At 50.9% G+C, this 21,289-nt stretch overlaps 1 protein-coding gene across 3 annotated transcripts in view; it reads left to right on the forward strand.

The window, feature by feature from the left end:
* Nucleotides 1-17,526, forward strand: part of SLC2A1 (solute carrier family 2 member 1) — a 49,261-nt gene extending 31,735 nt beyond the window's left edge. For all 3 annotated transcript variants that reach the window (XM_038746947.1, XM_038746946.1, XM_038746948.1), the window contains exons 3-10: nucleotides 2,565-2,725; nucleotides 6,414-6,654; nucleotides 12,237-12,399; nucleotides 12,515-12,702; nucleotides 14,544-14,648; nucleotides 15,325-15,426; nucleotides 15,579-15,782; nucleotides 16,681-17,526. In XM_038746947.1, coding sequence (XP_038602875.1) covers nucleotides 2,565-2,725; nucleotides 6,414-6,654; nucleotides 12,237-12,399; nucleotides 12,515-12,702; nucleotides 14,544-14,648; nucleotides 15,325-15,426; nucleotides 15,579-15,782; nucleotides 16,681-16,878 — 1,362 coding nt within the window. In that variant the 3' untranslated portion in view covers nucleotides 16,879-17,526. The remainder of the gene's footprint in view (nucleotides 1-2,564; nucleotides 2,726-6,413; nucleotides 6,655-12,236; nucleotides 12,400-12,514; nucleotides 12,703-14,543; nucleotides 14,649-15,324; nucleotides 15,427-15,578; nucleotides 15,783-16,680) is intronic.
* The last annotated feature ends 3,763 nt before the right edge of the window (nucleotides 17,527-21,289 follow it).

Consider the following 21,289-nt stretch of genomic DNA (forward strand, 5'->3'; position numbering starts at 1 on the left):
GCCAGGATTCGAACCCACGTCCTCTGACTCCCAAGGCCACTGGGCCACGTGTCAGTGCTCCATTACCCCCGTCCTCAAAGTCCATCTCCATCAATCATTCAGCCGGATTTATTGAGCGTTTATGATGATGATTCCTTCATTCAGTCGGATTTATTGAGCGTTTATGATGATGATTCATTCATGCAGTCGGATTTATTGAGCGCTTACTGTGTGCAGAGCACTGTACTAAGCGCTTGGGAAGTACAAGTTGGAGGATGATGATGGCGTTTTGTTAAGCGCTTACTATATGCAAAGCGCTGTTCTAAGAGCTGGTGGGGGGGATACAAGGTGATCAGGTTGTCCCCCGTGGGGCTCACAGTCTTCATCCCCATTTTACAGATGAGGTCACTGAGGCTCAGAGAAGTGACTTGCCCAAGGTCACACAGCAGACATGTGGCGGAGCCGGGATTCGAACCCATGACCTCCGACTCCCAAGCCCGGGCTCTTTCCACTGAGCCACGCTGCTTCGCCGCTTATGGTGTGCAGAGCACTGTACTGAGCGCTTGGGAGAGTCCAATATAACAATACTCCTTTCTACCCCAGCCACCCGTGGAGCCCTCATCAATCGTCTTCAATCAATCAATCAATCAATCGTATTTATTGAGCACTTACTGTGTGCAGAGCACTGGACTAAGCGCTTGGGAAGTACAAGTTGGCCACATGCTTCAATGGTGAGGAGCAGCGTGGCTCGGTGGAAAGATCATAGGCTTAGGAGTCAGAGGTCATGGGTTCAAATCCCGGCCCCGCCACTTGTCAGCTGGGCGACTTTGGGTAAGTCACTTCACTTCTCTGTGCCTCAGTTACCTCGTCTGTAAAATGGGGATGAAGACTGAGCCCCACGTGGGACAACCTGATCCCACTGTATCCTCCCAAGCGCTTAGAACAGTGCTTTGCACATAGTAAGCGCTTAACAAATGCTATCATTATCATTATTATTATTTATTGAGCGCTTACTGTGAGCAGCTGGGGGAATGCAATACGAGAGAGGGAGCAGACATTGCTCCCGTATCCCCAGTGAACCCTTCCCACAGAGAAGCAGCGTGGCTCAGTGGAAAGAACCCGGGCTTTGGAGTCAGAGGTCGTGGGTTCGAATCCCGTCTCCGCCACCTGTCTGCTGTGTGACCTTGGGCAAGTCACTTCACTTCTCTGAGCCTCAGTTCCCTCATCTGTCAAATGGGGATGAAGACTGTGAGCCCCACGTGGGACAACCTGAATACCTTGTATCCTCCCCAGCGCTTAGAACAGTGCTTTGCACAGAGTAAGCGCTTGATAAATGCCATTATTATTATTATTAGAAGCAGCGCGGCTCAGTGGAAAGAGCCCGGGCTTTGGAGTCAGAGGTCGTGGGTTCGAATCCCGGCTCCGCCACCTGTCTGCTGTGTGACCTTGGGCAAGTCACTTCACTTCTCTGAGCCTCAGTTCCCTCACCTGTCAAATGGGGATGAAGACTGTGAGCCCCACATGGGACAACCTGAACACCTTGTAACCTCCCCAGCGTTTAGAACAGTGCTTTGCACAGAGTAAGCTCTTGATAAATGCCATTATTATTATTATTATTATTATTATTATTAGAAGCAGCATGGCTCAGTGGAAAGAGCCTGGGCTTTGGAGTCAGAGGTCGTGGGTTCAAATCCCGGCTCCGCCACCTGTCTGCTGTGTGACCTTGGGCAAGTCACTTCACTTCTCTGAGCCTCAGTTCTCTTATCTGTCAAATGGGGATGAAGACTGTGAGCCCCCCGTGGGACAAACTGCTCCCCTTGCATCGCCCCCGCCAGCGCTTAGAACAGTGCTTTGCACATAGTAAGCGCTTAACAAATGCCATCATCATCATCATCATGAAGCATCATGAAGCAGCGTGGCTCCGTGGAAAGAGCCCGGGCTTTGGAGCCAGAGGTCATGGGTTCGAATCCCGACTCCACCACATGTCAGCTGTGTGATCTTGGGCAAATCACTTCGCTTCTCTGGGCCTCAGTTCCCTCATCTGTAAAATGGGGATGAAGACTGTGAGCCCCCCATGGGACAACCTGATCACCCTGTATCCTCCCCAGCGCTTAGAACAGTGCTTTGCACATAGTAAGCGCTCAACAAATGCCATCATCATCATCATGAAGCAGCGTGGCTCAGTGGAAAGAGCCCGGGCTTTGGAGTCCGAGGTCATGGGTTCGAATCCCGACGCCACCACATGTCAGCTGTGTGATCTTGGGCATGTCACTTCACTTCTCTGGGCCTCAGTTCCCTCATCTGTCAAATGGGGATGAAGACTGTGAGCCCCCTCCCCGATCACCCTGTATCCTCCCCAGTGCTTTGCACATAGTAAGCGCTTAACAAATGCCAATTATTATTATTATCATCATCACCTTCCCGGCCCTCGGGGGCCTCTCTCCTCGTGTCGATCCACCGTATTTATTGAGCGCTTCCTGCGTGCAGAGCACTGTACTAAGCGCTTGGGAAGGACAAGTTGGCAACATACAGAGACGGTCCCTACCCGACAGCGGGCTCATCTGGACTCCCTCTCCTCCCCACAGGTGATCGAGGAATTTTACAACCACACCTGGGAGAGTCGCTACCGGGAGCCCATCCCAACCAGTACACTCACCACCCTCTGGTCCCTGTCGGTCGCCATCTTCTCCGTCGGGGGCATGATGGGCTCCTTCTCCGTGGGACTCTTCGTCAACCGCTTCGGCCGGTGAGTCCCGTGCTCAGTGACGACGGGGGAAAGGGCCCCAGCCTGCAGGCCTGCACCCTTAGAACAGTGCTTTGCGCATCATCATCATCAATCGTATTTATTGAGCGCTTACTATGTGCCTCACCTTACCTCGTTCTCGCCCGTCCCGCCATCGACCCCCGGCCCCCGTCCTCCCCCTGTCCCGTAATGCCCTCCCTCTGCCCCTCCGCCAAGCTAGCTCTCTTCCTCCCTACTGAGAGCTCACCTCCTCCAGGAGGCCTTCCCGGACTGAGCCCCTTCCTTCCTCTCCCCCTCGCCCCCCTCTCCATCCCCCCCATCTTACCTCCTTCCCTTCCCCACAGCACCTGTATATATGTATATATGGTTGTACATATTTATTACTCTATTTATTTATTTATTTTACTTGTACATTTCTATCCTATTTATTTTATTTTGTTGGTATGTTTGGTTTTGTTCTCTGTCTCCCCCTTTGAGACTGTGAGCCCACTGTTGGGTAGGGACTGTCTCTGGATGTTGCCAATTTGTACTTCCCAAGCGCTTAGTACAGTGCTCTGCACATAGTAAGCGCTCAATAAATACGATTGATTGATTGACTGATTCCCCACAGCACCTGTATATATGTATATATGTTTGTACAGATTTATTACTCTATTTATTTTACTTGTACATATCTATTCTATTTATTTTATTTTGTTAGTCCGTTTGGTTTCATTTTTCTCTGTCTCCCCCTTTTAGACTGTGGGCCCAATGTTGGGTAGGGACTGTCTCTAGATGTTGCCAATTTGTACTTCCCAAGCGTTTAGTACAGTGCTCTGCACATAGTAAGCACTCAATAAATATGATTGATTGATTGATTTGTACATATTTATTACTCTATTTTATTTGTATATACCTATTCTATGTATTTTATTTTGTTAGCATGTTTGGTTTTGCTCTCCGTCTCCCCCTTTTAGACTGTGAGCCCACTGTTGGGTAGGGACCGTCTCTAGATGTTGCCAATTTGTACTTCCCAAGCGCTTAGTCCAGTGCTCTGCACATAGTAAGCGTTCAATAAATACGATTGATGATGATGATGCAGGGCACCGTACTAAGCACATAGTAAGCGCTTAATAAATGCCATCATTCATTCATTCATCCCGGACGCAAAATCCCGCCATCCTAGGCCAAGGGGAAAGCTGTGAAAGCCATTTTAGGCCCGAGACAAGAAATGGGAGCCAGAGGAAAGATTTCCTCGTTGATCCTCGGTCGGGCGGGAGTCTTTTCCAGTCCCAGGACCTTGCCTTCCTCCTCCTCTTCTCTCTCCCCTCCGCCCTCAATCAGTCAATGCCCACCGTCGGGTAGGGACCGTCTCTATGTGTTGCCGACTTGTACTTCCCAAGCGCTTAGTCCAGTGCTCTGCACACAGTAAGCGCTCAATAAATACGATTGATTGATTGATTGATCGATCATGGAGTGTTTATTGAGTGCTTACAATGTGCAGATCACTGTGCCGAACAGAAGCAGCGTGGCTCAGCGGAAAGAGCCCGGGCTTTGGAGTCAGAGGTCATCGGCTCAAATCCCGGCCCCGCCAGTTGTCAGCTGGGTGACCTTGGGCAAGTCACAAGGTGATGAGGTTGTCCCACGGGGGGCTCACAGTCTTCATCCCCATTTTACAGATGAGGGAACTGAGGCCCAGAGAAGGAAGTGACTTGCCCAAAGTCACACAGCAGACATGTGGCGGAGCCAGGATTTGAACCCATGACCTCCGACTCCAAAGCCCGGGCTCTTTCCACTAATGGTAACTACGGTATTTGCTAAGCACTTACTATGTGCCAAGCACCGTTCTTAACCCTGGGGTAGATTCTCTGGGCCTCAGTTACCTCATCTGGAAAATGGGGACAAAGGCTGTGAGCCCGCCGTGGGACAGCCTGATCACCTTGTAACCTCCTCGGTGCTTAGAACAATGCTTGGCCCATAGTAAGCGCTTAATAAAGGCCATCATTATTATTATTATATTATTGTAACCTCCCCGGTGCTTAGAACAGTGCTTGGCCCATAGTAAGCGCTTAATAAACACCATCATTATTATTATATTATTGTAACCTCCCCAGTGCCTAGAACAGTGCTTGGCCCATAGTAAGCGCTTAATAAACGCCATCATTATTATTATTATATTATTGTAACCTCCCCAGTGCTTGGAACAGTGCTTGGCCCATAGTAAGCGCTTAATAAATGCCATCACTATTATTATTATATTATTGTAACCTCCCCAGTGCTTAGAACAGTGCTTGGCCCATAGTAAGCGCTTAATAAACACCATCACTATTATTATTATATTATTGTAACCTCTCCAGTGCTTAGAACGGTGCTTGGCCCATAGTAAGCGCTTAATAAATGCCGTCATTATTATTATTATATTATTGTAACCTCCCCAGTGCTTAGAACAGTGCTTGGCCCATAGTAAGTGCTTAATAAACACCATCATCATTATTATATTATTGTAACCTCCCTAGTGCTTAGAACAGTGCTTGGCCCATAGTAAGCGCTTAATAAACACCATCATTATTATTACTATATTATTGTAACCTCCCCAGTGCTTAGAACAGTGCTTGGCCCATAGTAAGCGCTTAATAAACACCATCATTATTATTATATTATTGTAACCTCCCTGGTGCTTAGAACAGTGCTTGGCCCATAGTAAGCGCTTAATAAACACCATCATTATTATTACTATATTATTGTAACCTCCCCAGTGCTTAGAACAGTGCTTGGCCCATAGTAAGCGCTTAATAAACACCATCATTATTATTATTATATTATTGTAACCTCTCCAGTGCTTAGAACAGTGCTTGGCCCATAGTAAGCGCTTAATAAAGGCCATCATTATTATTATTATATTATTATAACCTCCCCAGTGCTTAGAACAGTGCTTGGCCCACAGTAAGCGCTTAATAAACGCCATCATTATTATTATTCTATTATTGTAACCTCCCCAGTGCTTAGAACAGTGCTTGGCCCATAGTAAGCGCTTAATAAACGCCATTATTATTATCATCATCAATCGTATTTATTAAGCGCTTACTGTGTGCAGAGCACTGTACTAAGCACTTCATTATTATTAAGCGCTTAGTACACTGTACTCATTATTATTAATATTATTATATTATTCATTATTATATGATTGTAACCTCCCCGGTGCTTAGAACAGTGCTTGGCCCATAGTAAGCGCTTAATAAAGGCCGTCATTATTATCATTATATTATTGTAACCTCCCCAGTGCTTGGCCCATAGTAAGCGCTTAATAAACGCCATCATCATCATCATTATCATTATTATTATAAACACTTCCTACCTTACCATCTGTCCCGGCCTCCCAGCAGACCCGCTCGAGACCGGGCCCCCTCCTCTCTCCCTCAGTCACTCGGTCGTATTCATCGAGCGCTCCCCGTGCGCAGAGCACTGTGCTGAGCGCCTGAAGACGGTCCCTCCCCGACAGTCTAGAAACCAGTCAATTAATCAGCGGCGGATATTGAGCTCTTACCGTAGGCAGGGCGCCGAACTAAGCGCCGGGGACAGCGTGTTGCGCCGTAGCCCCGATCAATCAATTAATCGATGGTGTCTGTTGAGGTCGTACCGTAGGCAGGGCGCTGAACTAAGCGCCGGGGAGAGCGTGTTGGGCACCGGGCCCCGTCTCTTCTCGCCCCGGCAGGCGGAACTCCATGCTGATGGTGAACTCCTTGGCCTTCATCTCCGCCGTCCTCCTGGGCTTCTCCAAGATGGCCTACTCCTTCGAGATGCTGATCCTCGGCCGCTTCGTCATCGGCCTCTACTGCGGCCTGACCACGGGCTTCGTGCCCATGTACGTGGGCGAGGTGGCCCCGACCGCTCTGCGGGGCGCCCTGGGCACCTTGCACCAGCTGGGCATCGTCATCGGCATCCTCATCGCCCAGGTGAGCCGGGGTCCGCACCCCCCCCCCACCCTCCCTCCGCAGCCCCGTCACCATCCCGTATGGTACTAGACTGTGAGCCCACTGTTGGGTAGGGACTGTCTCTATATGTTGCCAGTTTGTACTTCCCAAGCGCTTAGTACAGTGCTGTGCACACAGTAAGCGCTCAATAAATACAATTGATGATGATGATGATGACAGTAGTCTCATCCAAATCCCTCTAATTGCTCCTTAGTGAAAGCAGCCAAGTCTTTCCTTTTAGACTGTGAGCCCGCTGTTGGGTAGGGACCGTCTCTATAGGTTGCCAACTTGGACTTCCCAAGCGCTTAGTACAGTGCTCTGCACATGGTAAGCGCTCAATAAATACAATTGATGATGATCCAAATCCCTCTAATTGCTCCTTAGTGAAAGCAGCCAAGTCTTTCCTTTTAGACTGTGAGCCCGCTGTTGGGTAGGGACCGTCTCTATAGGTCGCCAACTTGGACTTCCCAAGCGCTTAGTCCAGTGCTCTGCACACGGTAAGCGCTCAATAAATACGATTGATGATGATCCAAATCCTTCTAATTGCTCCTTAGTGAAAGCAGCCAAGTCTTTCCTTTTAGACTGTGAGCCCGTTGTTGGGTAGGGACTGTCTCTATATGTTGCCAACTTGGACATCCCAAGCGCTTAGTCCAGTGCTCTGCACACGGTAAGCGCTCAATAAATACGATTGATGATGATCCAAATCCCTCTAATTGCTCCTTAGTGAAAGCAGCCAAGTCTTTCCTTTTATCATCATCATTATCAATCATATTTATTGAGCGCTTACTGTGTGCAGAGCACTGGACTAAGCGCTTGGGAAGTACAAAATTGGCAACATCTAGAGACAGTCCCTACGCAACAGTGGGCTCACAGTCTAAAAGGGGGGGACAGAGAACAAAACCAAACATACTAACAAAATAAAATAAATAGAATAGATATGTGCAAGTAAAATAAATCAATAAATAGAGTAACAAATATGTACAAACGTATATACATTTATACAGGTGCTGTGGGGAAGGGAAGGAGGTAAGATGGGGGGGATGGAGAGGGGGACGAGGGGGAGAGGAAGGAAGGGGCAGACTGTGAGCCCACTGTTGGGTAGGGACCGTCTCTATAGGTCGCCAACTTGGACTTCCCAAGCGCTTAGTCCAGTGCTCTGCACACGGTAAGCACTCAATAAATACGATTGATGATGATCCAAATCCCTCTAATTGCTCCTTAGTGAAAGCAGCCAAGTCTTTCCTTTTAGACTGTGAGCCCGCTGTTGGGTACGGCCTGTCTCTATAGGTTGCCAACTTGGACTTCCCAAGCGCTTAGTCCAGTGCTCTGCACACGGTAAGCGCTCAATAAATACGATTGATGATGATCCAAATCCCTCTAATTGCTCCTTAGTGAAAGCAGCCAAGTCTTTCCTTTTAGACTGTGAGCCCGCTGTTGGGTAGGGACCGTCTCTATAGGTTGCCAACTTGGACTTCCCAAGCGCTTAGTCCAGTGCTCTGCACACGGTAAGCGCTCAATAAATACGATTGATGATGATCCAAATCCCTCTAATTGCTCCTTAGTGAAAGCAGCCAAGTCTTTCCTTTTAGACTGTGAGCCCGCTGTTGGGTAGGGACCGTCTCTATAGGTTGCCAACTTGGACTTCCCAAGCGCTTAGTCCAGTGCTCTGCACACGGTAAGCGCTCAATAAATACGATTGATGATGATCCAAATCCCTCTAATTGCTCCTTAGTGAAAGCAGCCAAGTCTTTCCTTTTAGACTGTGAGCCCGCTGTTGGGTAGGGACCGTCTCTATAGGTTGCCAACTTGGACTTCCCAAGCGCTTAGTCCAGTGCTCTGCACACGGTAAGCGCTCAATAAATACGATTGATGATGATCCAAATCCCTCTAATTGCTCCTTAGTGAAAGCAGCCAAGTCTTTCCTTTTAGACTGTGAGCCCGCTGTTGGGTAGGGACCGTCTCTATAGGTTGCCAACTTGGACTTCCCAAGCGCTTAGTCCAGTGCTCTGCACACGGTAAGCGCTCAATAAATACGATTGATGTTGATCCAAATCCCTCTAATTGCTCCTTAGTGAAAGCAGCCAAGTCTTTCCTTTTAGACTGTGAGCCCGCTGTTGGGTAGGGACCGTCTCTATAGGTCGCCAACTTGGACTTCCCAAGCGCTTAGTCCAGTGCTCTGCACACGGTAAGCACTCAATAAATACGATTGATGATGATCCAAATCCCTCTAATTGCTCCTTAGTGAAAGCAGCCAAGTCTTTCCTTTTAGACTGTGAGCCCGCTGTTGGGTACGGCCTGTCTCTGTAGGTTGCCAACTTGGACTTCCCAAGCGCTTAGTCCAGTGCTCTGCACACGGTAAGCGCTCAATAAATACGATTGATGATGATCCAAATCCCTCTAATTGCTCCTTAGTGAAAGCAGCCAAGTCTTTCCTTTTAGACTGTGAGCCCGCTGTTGGGTACGGCCTGTCTCTATAGGTTGCCAACTTGGACTTCCCAAGCGCTTAGTCCAGTGCTCTGCACACGGTAAGCGCTCAATAAATACGATTGATGATGATCCAAATCCCTCTAATTGCTCCTTAGTGAAAGCAGCCAAGTCTTTCCTTTTAGACTGTGAGCCCGCTGTTGGGTAGGGACCGTCTCTATAGGTCACCAACTTGGACTTCCCAAGCGCTTAGTCCAGTGCTCTGCACACGGTAAGCGCTCAATAAATACGATTGATGATGATCCAAATCCCTCTAATTGCTCCTTAGTGAAAGCAGCCAAGTCTTTCCTTTTAGACTGTGAGCCCGCTGTTGGGTACGGCCTGTCTCTATAGGTTGCCAACTTGGACTTCCCAAGCGCTTAGTCCAGTGCTCTGCACACGGTAAGCGCTCAATAAATACGATTGATGATGATCCAAATCCCTCTAATTGCTCCTTAGTGAAAGCAGCCAAGTCTTTCCTTTTAGACTGTGAGCCCGCTGTTGGGTAGGGACCGTCTCTATAGGTCACCAACTTGGACTTCCCAAGCGCTTAGTCCAGTGCTCTGCACACGGTAAGCGCTCAATAAATACGATTGATGATGATCCAAATCCCTCTAATTGCTCCTTAGTGAAAGCAGCCAAGTCTTTCCTTTTATCATCATCATCACAATCGTATTTATTGAGCGCTTACTGTGTGCTGAGCACTGGACTAAGCGCTTGGGAAGTACAAAATTGGCAACATATAGAGACAGTCCCTACCCAACAGTGGGCTCACAGTCTAAAAGGGGGAGACAGAGAACAAAACCAAACATAATAACAAAATAAAATAAGTAGAATAGATATGTACAAGTAAAATAAATAAATAAATAGAGTAATAAATATGTTCAAACATATATACATGTATACAGGTGCTGTGGGGAAGGGAAGGAGGTAAGGCGGGGGGGATGGAGAGGCGGACGAGGGGGAGAGGAAGGAAGGGGCAGACTGTGAGCCCACTGTTGGGTAGGGGCCGTCTCTATATGTTGCCAACTTGGACTTCCCAAGCGCTTAGTCCAGTGCTCTGCACACAGTAAGCGCTCAATAAATACGATTGGTGATGATCCAAATCCCTCTAATTGCTCCTTAGTGGAAGCAGCCAAGTCTTTCCTTTTAGACTGTGAGCCCACTGTTGGGTAGGGACCGTCTCTATAGGTCGCCAACTTGGACTTCCCAAGCACTTAGTCCAGTGCTCTGCACACGGTAAGCGCTCAATAAATACGATTGATGATGATCCAAATTCCTCTAATTGCTCCTTAGTGAAAGCAGCCAAGTCTTTCCTTTTAGACTGTGAGCCCGCTGTTGGGTAGGGACCGTCTCTAGATGTTGCCAACTTGGACTTCCCAAGCGCTTAGTCCAGTGCTCTGCACACAGTAAGCGCACAATAAATACGATTGATTGATTGATTGATTTCACAGGCTGTCAGACTCTTAGGCTAGTCCCCAGGGAAGGGGGTAGGAGGGGCCCCGAGGAGGGAGGAGTCCTGGTACAGAGCTCCCAATCAATCAATCAATCAATCGTATTTATTGAGCACTTAGTGTGTGCAGAGCACTGTACTAAGCGCTCAGAAAGTACAAGTTGGCAACATATAGAGACGGTCCCTACCCAACAGTGAGCTCCCAAGCATGTGGGAAGCAGCGTGGCTCAGTGGAAAGAGCCCGGGCTTTGGAGTCAGAGGTCATGGGTTCAAATCATCATCATCATCATCAATCGTATTTATTGAGCGCTTACTGTGTGCAGAGCACTGGACTAAGTGCTTGGGAAGTACAAAATTGGCAACATCTAGAGACAGTCCCTACCCAACAGTGGGCTCACAGTCTAAAAGGGGGAGACAGAGAACAAAACCAAACATATTAACAAAATAAAATAAATAGAATAGATATGCACAAGTAAAATAAATAAATAGAGTAATAAATATGTACAAACATATATACATATATACAGGTGCTGTGGGGAAGGGAAGGAGGTAAGATGGGGGGGATGGAGAGGGGGACAAGGGGGAGAGGAAGGAAGGGGCTCAGTCTGGGAAGGCCTCCTGGAGGAGGTGAGCTCTCAGTAGGGCCTTGAAGGGAGGAAGAGAGGAAATCCCTACTCTGCCAATCGTCAGCTGTGTGACTTTGGGCAAGACACTTCACTTCTCTGGGCCTCAGTGACCTCATCTGTAAAAGGGGGATTAAGACCACAGTGGGACACCCTGATCACCTTATATCCCCCCCAGTGCTTAGAACAGTGCTTTGCACATAATAAGCGCTTAACAAATACCATCATTATTATTATTATTATGTCCAATCAATCAATCAGTCGTATTTATTGAGCACTTACTGTGTGCAGAGCACTGTACTAAGCGCTTGGGAAGTCCAAGTTGGCAACATATAGAGACAGTCCCTACCCAACAGTGGGCTCACAGTCTGAAACCGTGGGCAGCGCTTAGAACAGTGCTTTGCACATAGTAAGCGCTTACCAAACGCCATCATTATTATTATGATTATTCAAAGGACATAGTAAGCGCTTAACGAATACTATCATTATTATTATGATTATTATTATAAAGTTTTAGTGTTTCCGACCAGTTGTGAACCAGGGACCTGCCGTGTGTCCGGTGAACGTGATAGCCACCACGCTACGGAAACGTCAAGCGGTTTTGGCGCGGGGGGCTGGCTTGTTAGGGGAGGAAAGCCAAGGTGGGGCCACCAATCAATCAATCAATCAGTCGTATTTATTGAGCGCTTACTGTGTGCAGAGCACTGGACTAAGCGCTTGGGAACAACTCCACCGTCACAGGAAGGAACCAGGAAGTCCTAGTCTTAAGCGCTTATAGTCCAGTGCTCTGCGCGCAGTAAGCGCTCAATAAATACGATTGATTGACTGATTGATGTGCAGAGCGCTGGGGGGATACAAGGTGATCAGGTTGCCCCACGTGGGGCTCACAGTCTTCATCCCCATTTTATTGATTTCATCCCCATCCCCAATTGATTGATTGATTGATTGATTGATTGACTGAAGTCCTCGGGGGGGGCGGGGACCCCACCCCTCACTCCCCCCTGCTTCTTTCCCACTTCCCCCAGGTGTTCGGTCTGGACTCCATCATGGGGAACGAGGCTCTGTGGCCCCTGCTCCTGGGCTTTACCTTCGCCCCCGCCCTGCTGCAGTGCGTCCTGCTGCCCTTCTGTCCCGAGAGCCCCCGCTTCCTCCTCATCAATCGCAACGAGGAGAATAAAGCCAAGAACGGTAAGGCCCCTGCTGCCTCTCATCCTCCTCTCCCCAATCCCTCGCTGGCCTTTCCCCACCCCGCGTCCCGAGCTTCCCCGCCCCGGACCGCCTCCACATCCCTTCTCCCCCTCAGTGCTGAAGAAGCTGAGGGGGACCACGGACGTCAGCAGCGACCTGCAGGAGATGAAGGAGGAGAGCCGGCAGATGATGAGGGAGAAGAAAGTGACCATTCTGGAGCTGTTCCGCTCCCCCATGTACCGACAGCCCATCCTCATCGCCGTGGTGCTGCAGCTGTCCCAGCAGCTCTCGGGGATCAATGCCGTGAGTGTCGCTCCCCGGGGGGCCAGAACCGGCCCGGCCCTGCAAGGCCTCCTGTCTCTCCCCACTTCAATCCATACTTCACGCCGCTGCCCGGATCGTCTTTGTGCAGAAACGCTCTGGGCGTGTTACTCCCCTCCTCAAAAATCTTTAGTGGCTGCCTGTCAACCTAGGCATCAAGCAAAAACTCCTCACTCTCAGTTTCCAGGCCGTCCATCCCCTCGCCCCCTCCTCCCTCACCCCCCTTCTCTCCTTCTCCAGCCCAACCCGCACCCTCCGCTCCTCCACCGCTGATCTCCTCACCGTTAGGCCTCGTTCTCGCCCGTCCCGCCATCGAACCCCGGGCCCGGAATGCCCTCCCTCTGCCCATCCGCCAAGCTAGCTCTCTTCCTCCCTTCAAGGCCCTACTGAGAGCTCACCTCCTCCAGGAGGCCTTCCCAGACTGAGCCCCCTCCTTCCTCTCCCCATCCCCCCTGCCTTATCTCCTTCCCCTCCCCACAGCACCTGTATGTATATATATATATATATATATATATATATATATATATATATATATATATATATATATATATATATATATATATATACACACACACATATATATGTATATATAAACATATATATGTGTGTATATATAGACATATATACGTGTATATATAAACATATATATGTGTGTATATATAAACATATATACGTGTATATATAAACACATATGTGTGTGTATATATAAACATATATATACATATATGTATATATGTTTATATATGCACATATATACACATATATATGTGTATGTATAAACACATATATATACATATATGTTTATATATACACACATATATGTGTGTATATATACACACATATATATGTTTATATATATACACACATATATGTATATATAAACATATATGTGTGTATATATAAACATATGTGTGTGTATATATGAACATGTATATATACATATATGTATATATGTTTGTACAGATTTATTACTCTATTTTACTTGTTCATATTTATTCTATTTATTTTATTCTGTGAATATGTTTTGTTGTCTGTCTCCCCCTTCTAGCCTGTGAGCCCGCTCATGGGTAGGGACCGTCTCTAGATGTTGCCAACTTGTACTTCCCAAGCACTTAGTAGAGTGCTCCGCACACAGTAAGCGTTCAATAAATACGATTGAATGAATGAAAAGCCGGGGCAGAGCCCTCCCGGGCCCAGTGCCCAGCTCCCAGACTGGGGTTCCAGCTCGGTACCCACACACCCGGCTGGAGAAGCAGCGTGGCTCAGTGGAAAGAGTATGGGCTTTGGAGTCAGAGGTCATGGGTTCAAATCCTGGCCCCGCCACTTGTCAGCTGTGTGACTTTGGGCAAGTCACTTAATAATAATAATAATAATAATGGTATTTGTCAAGCGCTTACTATGTGCAAAGCACTGTTCTAAGCGCTGGGGAGGTTACAAGGTGATGAGGTTGTCCCACGGGGGGCTCACAGTTTTAATCCCCATTTTCCAGATGAGGGAACTGGGGCCCAGAGAAGTGAAGTGACTTGCTCAAAGTCCCACAGCTGACAGTTGGCAGTGCCGGGATTTGAATCCACTCAACTTCTCTGGGCCTCAGTTCCCTCATCTGTAAAACGGGGATGAAAACTGTGAGCCCCCCGTGGGACAACCTGATCACCTTGTAACCTCCCCAGCGCTAAGAACAGTGCTTTGCACATAGTAAGCGCTTAATAAACGCCATTATTAGTAGTATTATGATTACCCCGGGGGTGGAAGCAGCCCGCCCCGACGGCCCCGGAGCCGCGCGGCCCGCGCTGGACGACTCAGCCGTCCCGTCTTTCCCGCAGGTCTTCTACTACTCTACCAGCATCTTTGAGAAGTCGGGGGTGGAGCAACCCATCTATGCCACCATCGGGTCCGGGGTGGTGAACACAGCCTTCACAGTCGTGTCTGTGAGTACCCCCCGCCCCCGGCCCGGGTCCTCCCCTCAACTTGGGGGTGCGGGCGGAGCGGAGGCCCCCGGGACCCCAGACCCGAAACCGACACACACCAAGGGAGCGGCCACCACAGCCACCTCCCCGTGAACGGGCCCCTCGTCGCTGTTCGGAAAGTGCTCAACCACATCTGAAACTAGACTGAGCCCGCTGTTGGGTAGGGACTGTCTCTACTTGTACTTCCCAAGCGCTTAGTACAGTGCTCTGCACACAGAAAGCGCTCAATAAATACGATTGATTGATTGATTGATTGATTGAAACTCCCCCACCAGCGGGCCCCAGCCTTCCTGGGGCGGGAGGAGAGGAAAAGGTGCAGGCTCTGATGACTGTGTCTGCTGTGCGACCTTGGGGAAGTCACTTCACCTCTCCGGGCCTGTCACCTCATCTGTAAAATGAAGATTAAGACTGTGAGCCCCAGACGGACAGAGATCGGGTCCAACTTAATTAGTCTGTACGTGGGACAGGGACTGTGGCCAACCCGATTTGCTTGTATCCACCCCAGCGCTTAGTACCTGGCCCATAGTAAGCGCTTACCAAATACCGCAATTGTTATTAGTACTGTTACCCCAGCGCTTAACAAATATGGTCATCATTAACGTCTCCAAAATACCGTCATTCTTAATGCCTCCTCCAGCTCTTCGTGGTGGAGCGGGCCGGGCGCCGGACCCTGCATCTCATCGGCCTGGCCGGCATGGCAGGCTGCACCGTGCTGATGACCGTCGCTCTCACGCTTCTGGTGAGCTTTGGAGGGGCGAAAAGGGGCGGGGGGGGGGGCGGGTCCGGTCCGTTCAACCAGCTGCTTCTTCTTGGAAACAAGGGGATCGTTGTGGGGACCCTCTCCAAGCCCCCGCTCCCCATCCCTGACCCGCTTCCCTTTCTCCGGCACAGGACCAACTGCCCTGGATGTCTTACATCAGCATCATCGCCATCTTTGGCTTCGTGGCCTTCTTTGAGATCGGCCCGGGCCCCATCCCGTGGTTCATCGTGGCCGAGCTGTTCAGCCAGGGGCCGCGGCCGGCCGCCTTCGCCGTGGCCGGCCTGTCCAACTGGTCCTCCAACTTCATCGTGGGGATGTGCTTTCAGTACATCGAGGTGACGGACCCTTCCCTTGCCCCCGTCTCCCTGGGCCCCCGTCACGTTGGCCTTTCGGGGCAGAGGAGTGTCCAGCCCGGGCAGGGCTGGCACCTTGGGGTCAGCGGGCTCCTTTGGTTCCCTGGAAGGATGGCAGCGCAAGGGGCCAAGGACATGGGGTGGCCCCCGTCCCCCTCCGTCCGCAGCCGTGGTCTTGGACTGTGTCTGGGCCCCTGCGTCTGAGCCTGGGGAGGATCGGGGCCTATCTGGGTGCGAAAGGAACCCGTGGCCCCAAATCTGAGCCTTCTGCTGGGCTGGGCCGTGGGCTGGAGATTGGGGCGAGGGGTCCCACTGCAGATAGGCGGGATGAGCGTTGGGAGCGGGATCTCTCCCTCCCTCCGGTTCACCTGACTGTGGGAGGGCTGGGGAGCGGGTGGATTGGGAAGAGGCACTCCAAGTGTGAAATATCACCCTACCCTTTGCGGTCCTTCTGCCCCTTGGGGGGGTCTAAGTCCGTCGACACGGTGTTCATTAGGTGCCAAACCTTGGGCCTAAGCATCAGCGCAGGAACAGAAGAAGCAGGTCAGACACGGTACCTGATCCCCAACTGGGGCTCTTAACGTCCTGGTGCGTAGGGGCTCCTATTTTGTGCTTCCGGGGCGCGTGTGGTCTCCCCATCCTTGCTGTGATCCAAAGGCTGTCCCGACCGACCCCCACCACTTCCCTGGGAGCGGACAGTGCTCTACCCAGAATAAGCGCTCAATAAATACCTGATCCCCTTCTAGACTGTGAGCCCGCTGTTGGGCATGGACGGTCTCTCTGTGTTGCCAACTTGTACTTCCCAAGCGCTTAGTACAGTGCTCTGCACGCAGTAAGTGCTCACGAATGAATGAATGTGAACCGGCTTTTTGTCTTTCAGCAACTCTGTGGCCCCTACGTCTTCATCATCTTCACCGTGCTGCTCATCCTCTTCTTCATCTTCACCTACTTCAAGGTCCCCGAGACGCGAGGCCGGACCTTCGACGAGATCGCCTCGGGCTTCCGCCAAGGGGCGGGTGGCCCCGGCGACAAGACCCCCGACGAGTTCCACAGCCTGGGGGCCGACTCCCAGGTGTAGGCCGGGCCGGGCCGGGCCGGGCCGGGCTCGAGGAAGGAGTCGGGCGGAAGGAGCCGCCCGGGGCCGGGCCTGGGCTCCCGGCGTCCCCACGGGCCGGGGCGCGCGGACCTGCCTTTCGGGGAGCCGGTCCCCGCCTCCACCGACCCTCTCCGGGCCCCGTCAGACTGTCGGAGCAGAACGGAGGGCTCCCTTTCGTTACGGGGGGTCGTCGACGGCGAAACCGCATTGGAACCTGGAGCCTCCGGCGAACAGAGCCGTTGTTGAAGTTGACAAGCCAGCACCGGAGTTTCCTCTTTATTTTTTCGTTTTAGTGGACCCGTTGAGGGCTCTGCCCTCTCCCTGGGCGCCACTCACCCGGGCCGGGGGCGCGGTGGTCCGGCGTGGTGGGCCGCAGCAGCACCTCGTTGGGGTGGAGAAGTCGTCTCCGGGCCTCTCTCCGACACTGACCGTTCGGGCCGGCCCCACGACCCAAGGCGCCCCAATCTGGGCTCACGTTACCCCCGTGCAGAGGGTGGGATGGAGGCCGACATCCCCCCCATCACCTTCTGGGGGGTCTACAACCCTCCTCCCCACGCTATTCCCTCTCCTCGCCCGTCACACCCTACTAGGGGAGTCTGTGGTCATCATTAGCCTAGTGGATCCCCCCCCCCCCCCCCCCCCGTGACACCTGCAGAGCCGAGGGGTCCCAGGGGTGTCGGAGACCCACTTGGGAGCGACCGAAACGGCCCCCTTTCACGGGGACGGGTCCACAGGTCACCTCTTTCCGAGCCCGGGCAACTTTCTCCGAGCGGGGCGGCGGATTTCCTCCCTCCCTCCTTGCAGACTGGAAGGTATTTATGTACGTGGGTGTGCGTGTTTGTGTGAGACCGGCAGGGCCCCACCTGGTCCTTAAGTTATAGGGCATCCCGCCAACAGGCTGCTGTTGCGGAAGGATGCGGGAGTGCTTATTCCACTGTAACATTGCCTTAAGTTTCCCTAGAAAGGCTTCGTTTCCATAGCAACCGTCCTGCCCCCGCTTGTGTAGGTAGAACGACTGTGGTATGGTACTGGGCTGCACTGTAGTCGCCCCCCGTTGCACTGAATTCCCGACTGTTTAATGTTACAGCCCCTAAACCGGCCTTCCCGTCTGCCCGCGGGGCAGCGCTGACACTAACGGCATCGATCCCCACCCCCAGGCGCGAGCCGCGGTTTTAATCGTATTTTTTTTTTTGTATTTATTTGTCTGGTTTTAAAAAAAAGTCTACGCGACCACACTTGAAATAAACTTTAGAAAGAAAGCCCTCCGTGATCTGCCGGGGGCGTTGGCCCGGGCGGGAGGGTCGCGGCGGAGCCGGACGCCGGCCGGTCGGTCGGGGCCCCTGCTTGGACTTCCAAAGCGCTTAGTACAGTGCTCTGCACACAGGAAGCGCTCAATAAATACGATTGATTGATTGATTGGTGGGAGGCTGGGAAGGGGGGAGCCACCCACCCCCAAAACCCTGCTGAGGGGAAGAGGGGCTAATGGTGGGGGGGGGGGGGGGCAGAGCTCCCCTAGATTTGGGGTCGGAGGATGGAAAGCGCTTAGTACAGTGCTCTGCACACAGCGCTCAATAAATACGATTGAATGAATGAATAATAATAATAATGGCATTTGTTAAGCGCTTACTATGTGCAAAGCAATGTGCTAAGCGCTAGACTGTGAGCCCACTGTTGGGTAGGGACTGTCTCTATATGTTGCCAATTTGTACTTCCCAAGCGCTTAGTACAGTGCTCTGCACACAGGAAGCGCTCAGTAAATACGACTGATTGATTGATTGATTGGTGGGAGGCTGGGAAGGGGGAGCCGCCCACCCTCAAAACCCTGCTGAGGGGAAGAGGAGCTAATGGGGAGGGGGCAGAGCTCCCCTAGATTTGGGGTCGGAGGGTGGAAAGCGCTTAGTACAGTGCTCTGCACACAGCGCTCAATAAATACGATTGAATGAATGAATAATAATAATAATAATGGCATTTGTTAAGCGCTTACTATGTGCAAAGCAATGTGCTAAGCGCTAGGCTGTGAGCCCACTGTTGGGTAGGGACTGTCTCTATATGTTGCCAATTTGTACTTCCCAAGCGCTTAGTACAGTGCTCTGCACACAGGAAGCGCTCAGTAAATACGACTGATTGATTGATTGATTGGTGGGAGGCTGGGAAGGGGGAGCCGCCCACCCCCAAAACCCTGCTGAGGGGAAGAGGGGCTAATGGGGGGGCAGAGCTCCCCTAGATTTGGGGTCGGAGGGTGGAAAGCGCTTAGTACAGTGCTCTGCACACAGCGCTCAATAAATACGATTGAATGAATGAATAATAATAATAATAATGGCATTTAAGCGCTTACTATGTGCAAAGCAATGTGCTAAGCGCTAGACTGTGAGCCCACTGTTGGGTAGGGACTGTCTCTATATGTTGCCAATTTGTACTTCCCAAGCGCTTAGTACAGTGCTCTGCACACAGGAAGCGCTCAATAAATACGATTGATTGATTGGTGGGAGGCTGGGAAGGGGGAGCCGCCCACCCCCAAAACCCTGCTGAGGGGAAGAGGGGCTAATGGTGGGGGGGGGGGGGGCAGAGCTCCCCTAGATTTGGGGTCGGAGGGTGGAAAGCGCTTAGTACAGTGCTCTGCACACAGCGCTCAATAAATACGATTGAATGAATGAATAATAATAATAATGGCATTTGTTAAGCGCTTACTATGTGCAAAGCAATGTGCTAAGCGCTAGACTGTGAGCCCACTGTTGGGTAGGGACTGTCTCTAGATGTTGCCAATTTGTACTTCCCAAGCGCTTAGTACAGTGCTCTGCACACAGGAAGCGCTCAATAAATACGATTGATGATGATGATGATGATGAATGAAAAGGGTAAGTCAGGGCCGGACGGCAGCCTGGGGCCCAGGGGAGTCCGGCCAGGCAGGGAGATGTGGCGTTCATCCAGTTGCCCAACCTCTACACCCGGTTCCCCTCCGGACCTTGGAGCTGAGTGTCCCACCTTGTAGCTCTGCCTGCCTGTCGATCAATCAATCAATCAATCGTATTTATTGAGCGCTTACTGTGTGCAGAGCACTGTACTAAGCGCTTGGGAAGTCCAAGTTGGCAACATATAGCGACGGTCCCTACTCAACAGCGGGCTCACAGTCTAGAAGGGGGAGTCGATGATGATCAATCAATCGTATTTATTGAGCGCCCACTGTGTGCTAGAGCACTGTACTAAGCGCTTGGGAAGTCCAAGTTGGCAACATATAGAGACGGTCCCTACCCAACAGTGGGCTCACAGTCTAGAGGATGGCATCTGTTAAGCCCTTACTACGTGCCAAGCACTGTTCTAAGCGCTGGGGAGGATGCAAGCAGCGTGGCTCAGTGGAAAGAGCCCGGGCTTTGGAGTCAGAGGTCAAGGGTTCAAATCCCGGCTCCGCCAACTGTCAGCTGTGTGACTCTGGGCAAGTCACTTCACTTCTCTGTGCCACAGTTCCCTCATCTGCAAAGTGGGGCTTAAAACCGTGAGCCCCCCACCGTGGGACAACCTGATCACCTTGTAACCTGAACAGTGCTTAGAACAGTGCTTTGCACATAGTAGGCGCTTAACAAATACCATTATTATTATTACAAGGTAATCAGGTTGTCCCACGTGGGGCTCACAGTCTTCATCCCCGTTTTCCAGATGAGGTCACTGAGGCCCAGAGAAGTGAAGGGACTTGCCCAAAGTCACACAGCCAACAAGCGGCGGTGCTGGGATTAGAACCCAGGACCTCTGACTCCCAAGCCCGGGCGCTTTCCATTGAGCCACGCTGTTGTGTCAATGCACTCCATCCCCCGACCTCAGGCTGCCCCCCACCATCCCAGACGATTAGAGGGGTCAGTCGCAGGAGCCCTGAAGGAATTCCCAGCCCATCCGTCGACACCCCGGTAATAATAATAATAATAATAATAATAATGGCATTTATTAAGTGCTAACTATGTGCAAAGCACTGTTCTAAGCGCTGGGGAGAATACAAGGTGATCAGGTTGTCCCGCGGGGGGCTCACAGTCTTCATCCCCATTTGACAGATGAGGGAACTGAGGCCCAGAGAAGTGAAGTGACTTGCCCAAAGTCACACAGCTGACAATTGGCGGAGCCGGGATTTGAACCCATGACCCCCGACTCCACAGCCCGGGCTCTTTCCATTGAGCCACGCTGCTTCTCTAAAATAAATAAATTTATTTGTTATTATTATTATTTATAAATGTATTTATTTAGATAATAAATAAATTCTCTAAAATAAATTCTGTAAAATAATAACAATAGTGGCATTTATTAAGCGCTTACTATGTGCAAAGCACTGTTCTAAGCACTGGGGAGAACACAAGGTGATCAAGTTGTCCCGCGGGGGGCTCACAGTCTTCATCCCCATTTGACAGATGAG

The sequence above is a fragment of the Tachyglossus aculeatus genome, chromosome 5 (genome assembly GCF_015852505.1).
Source record: "Tachyglossus aculeatus isolate mTacAcu1 chromosome 5, mTacAcu1.pri, whole genome shotgun sequence".
NCBI lineage: Eukaryota > Metazoa > Chordata > Mammalia > Monotremata > Tachyglossidae > Tachyglossus > Tachyglossus aculeatus.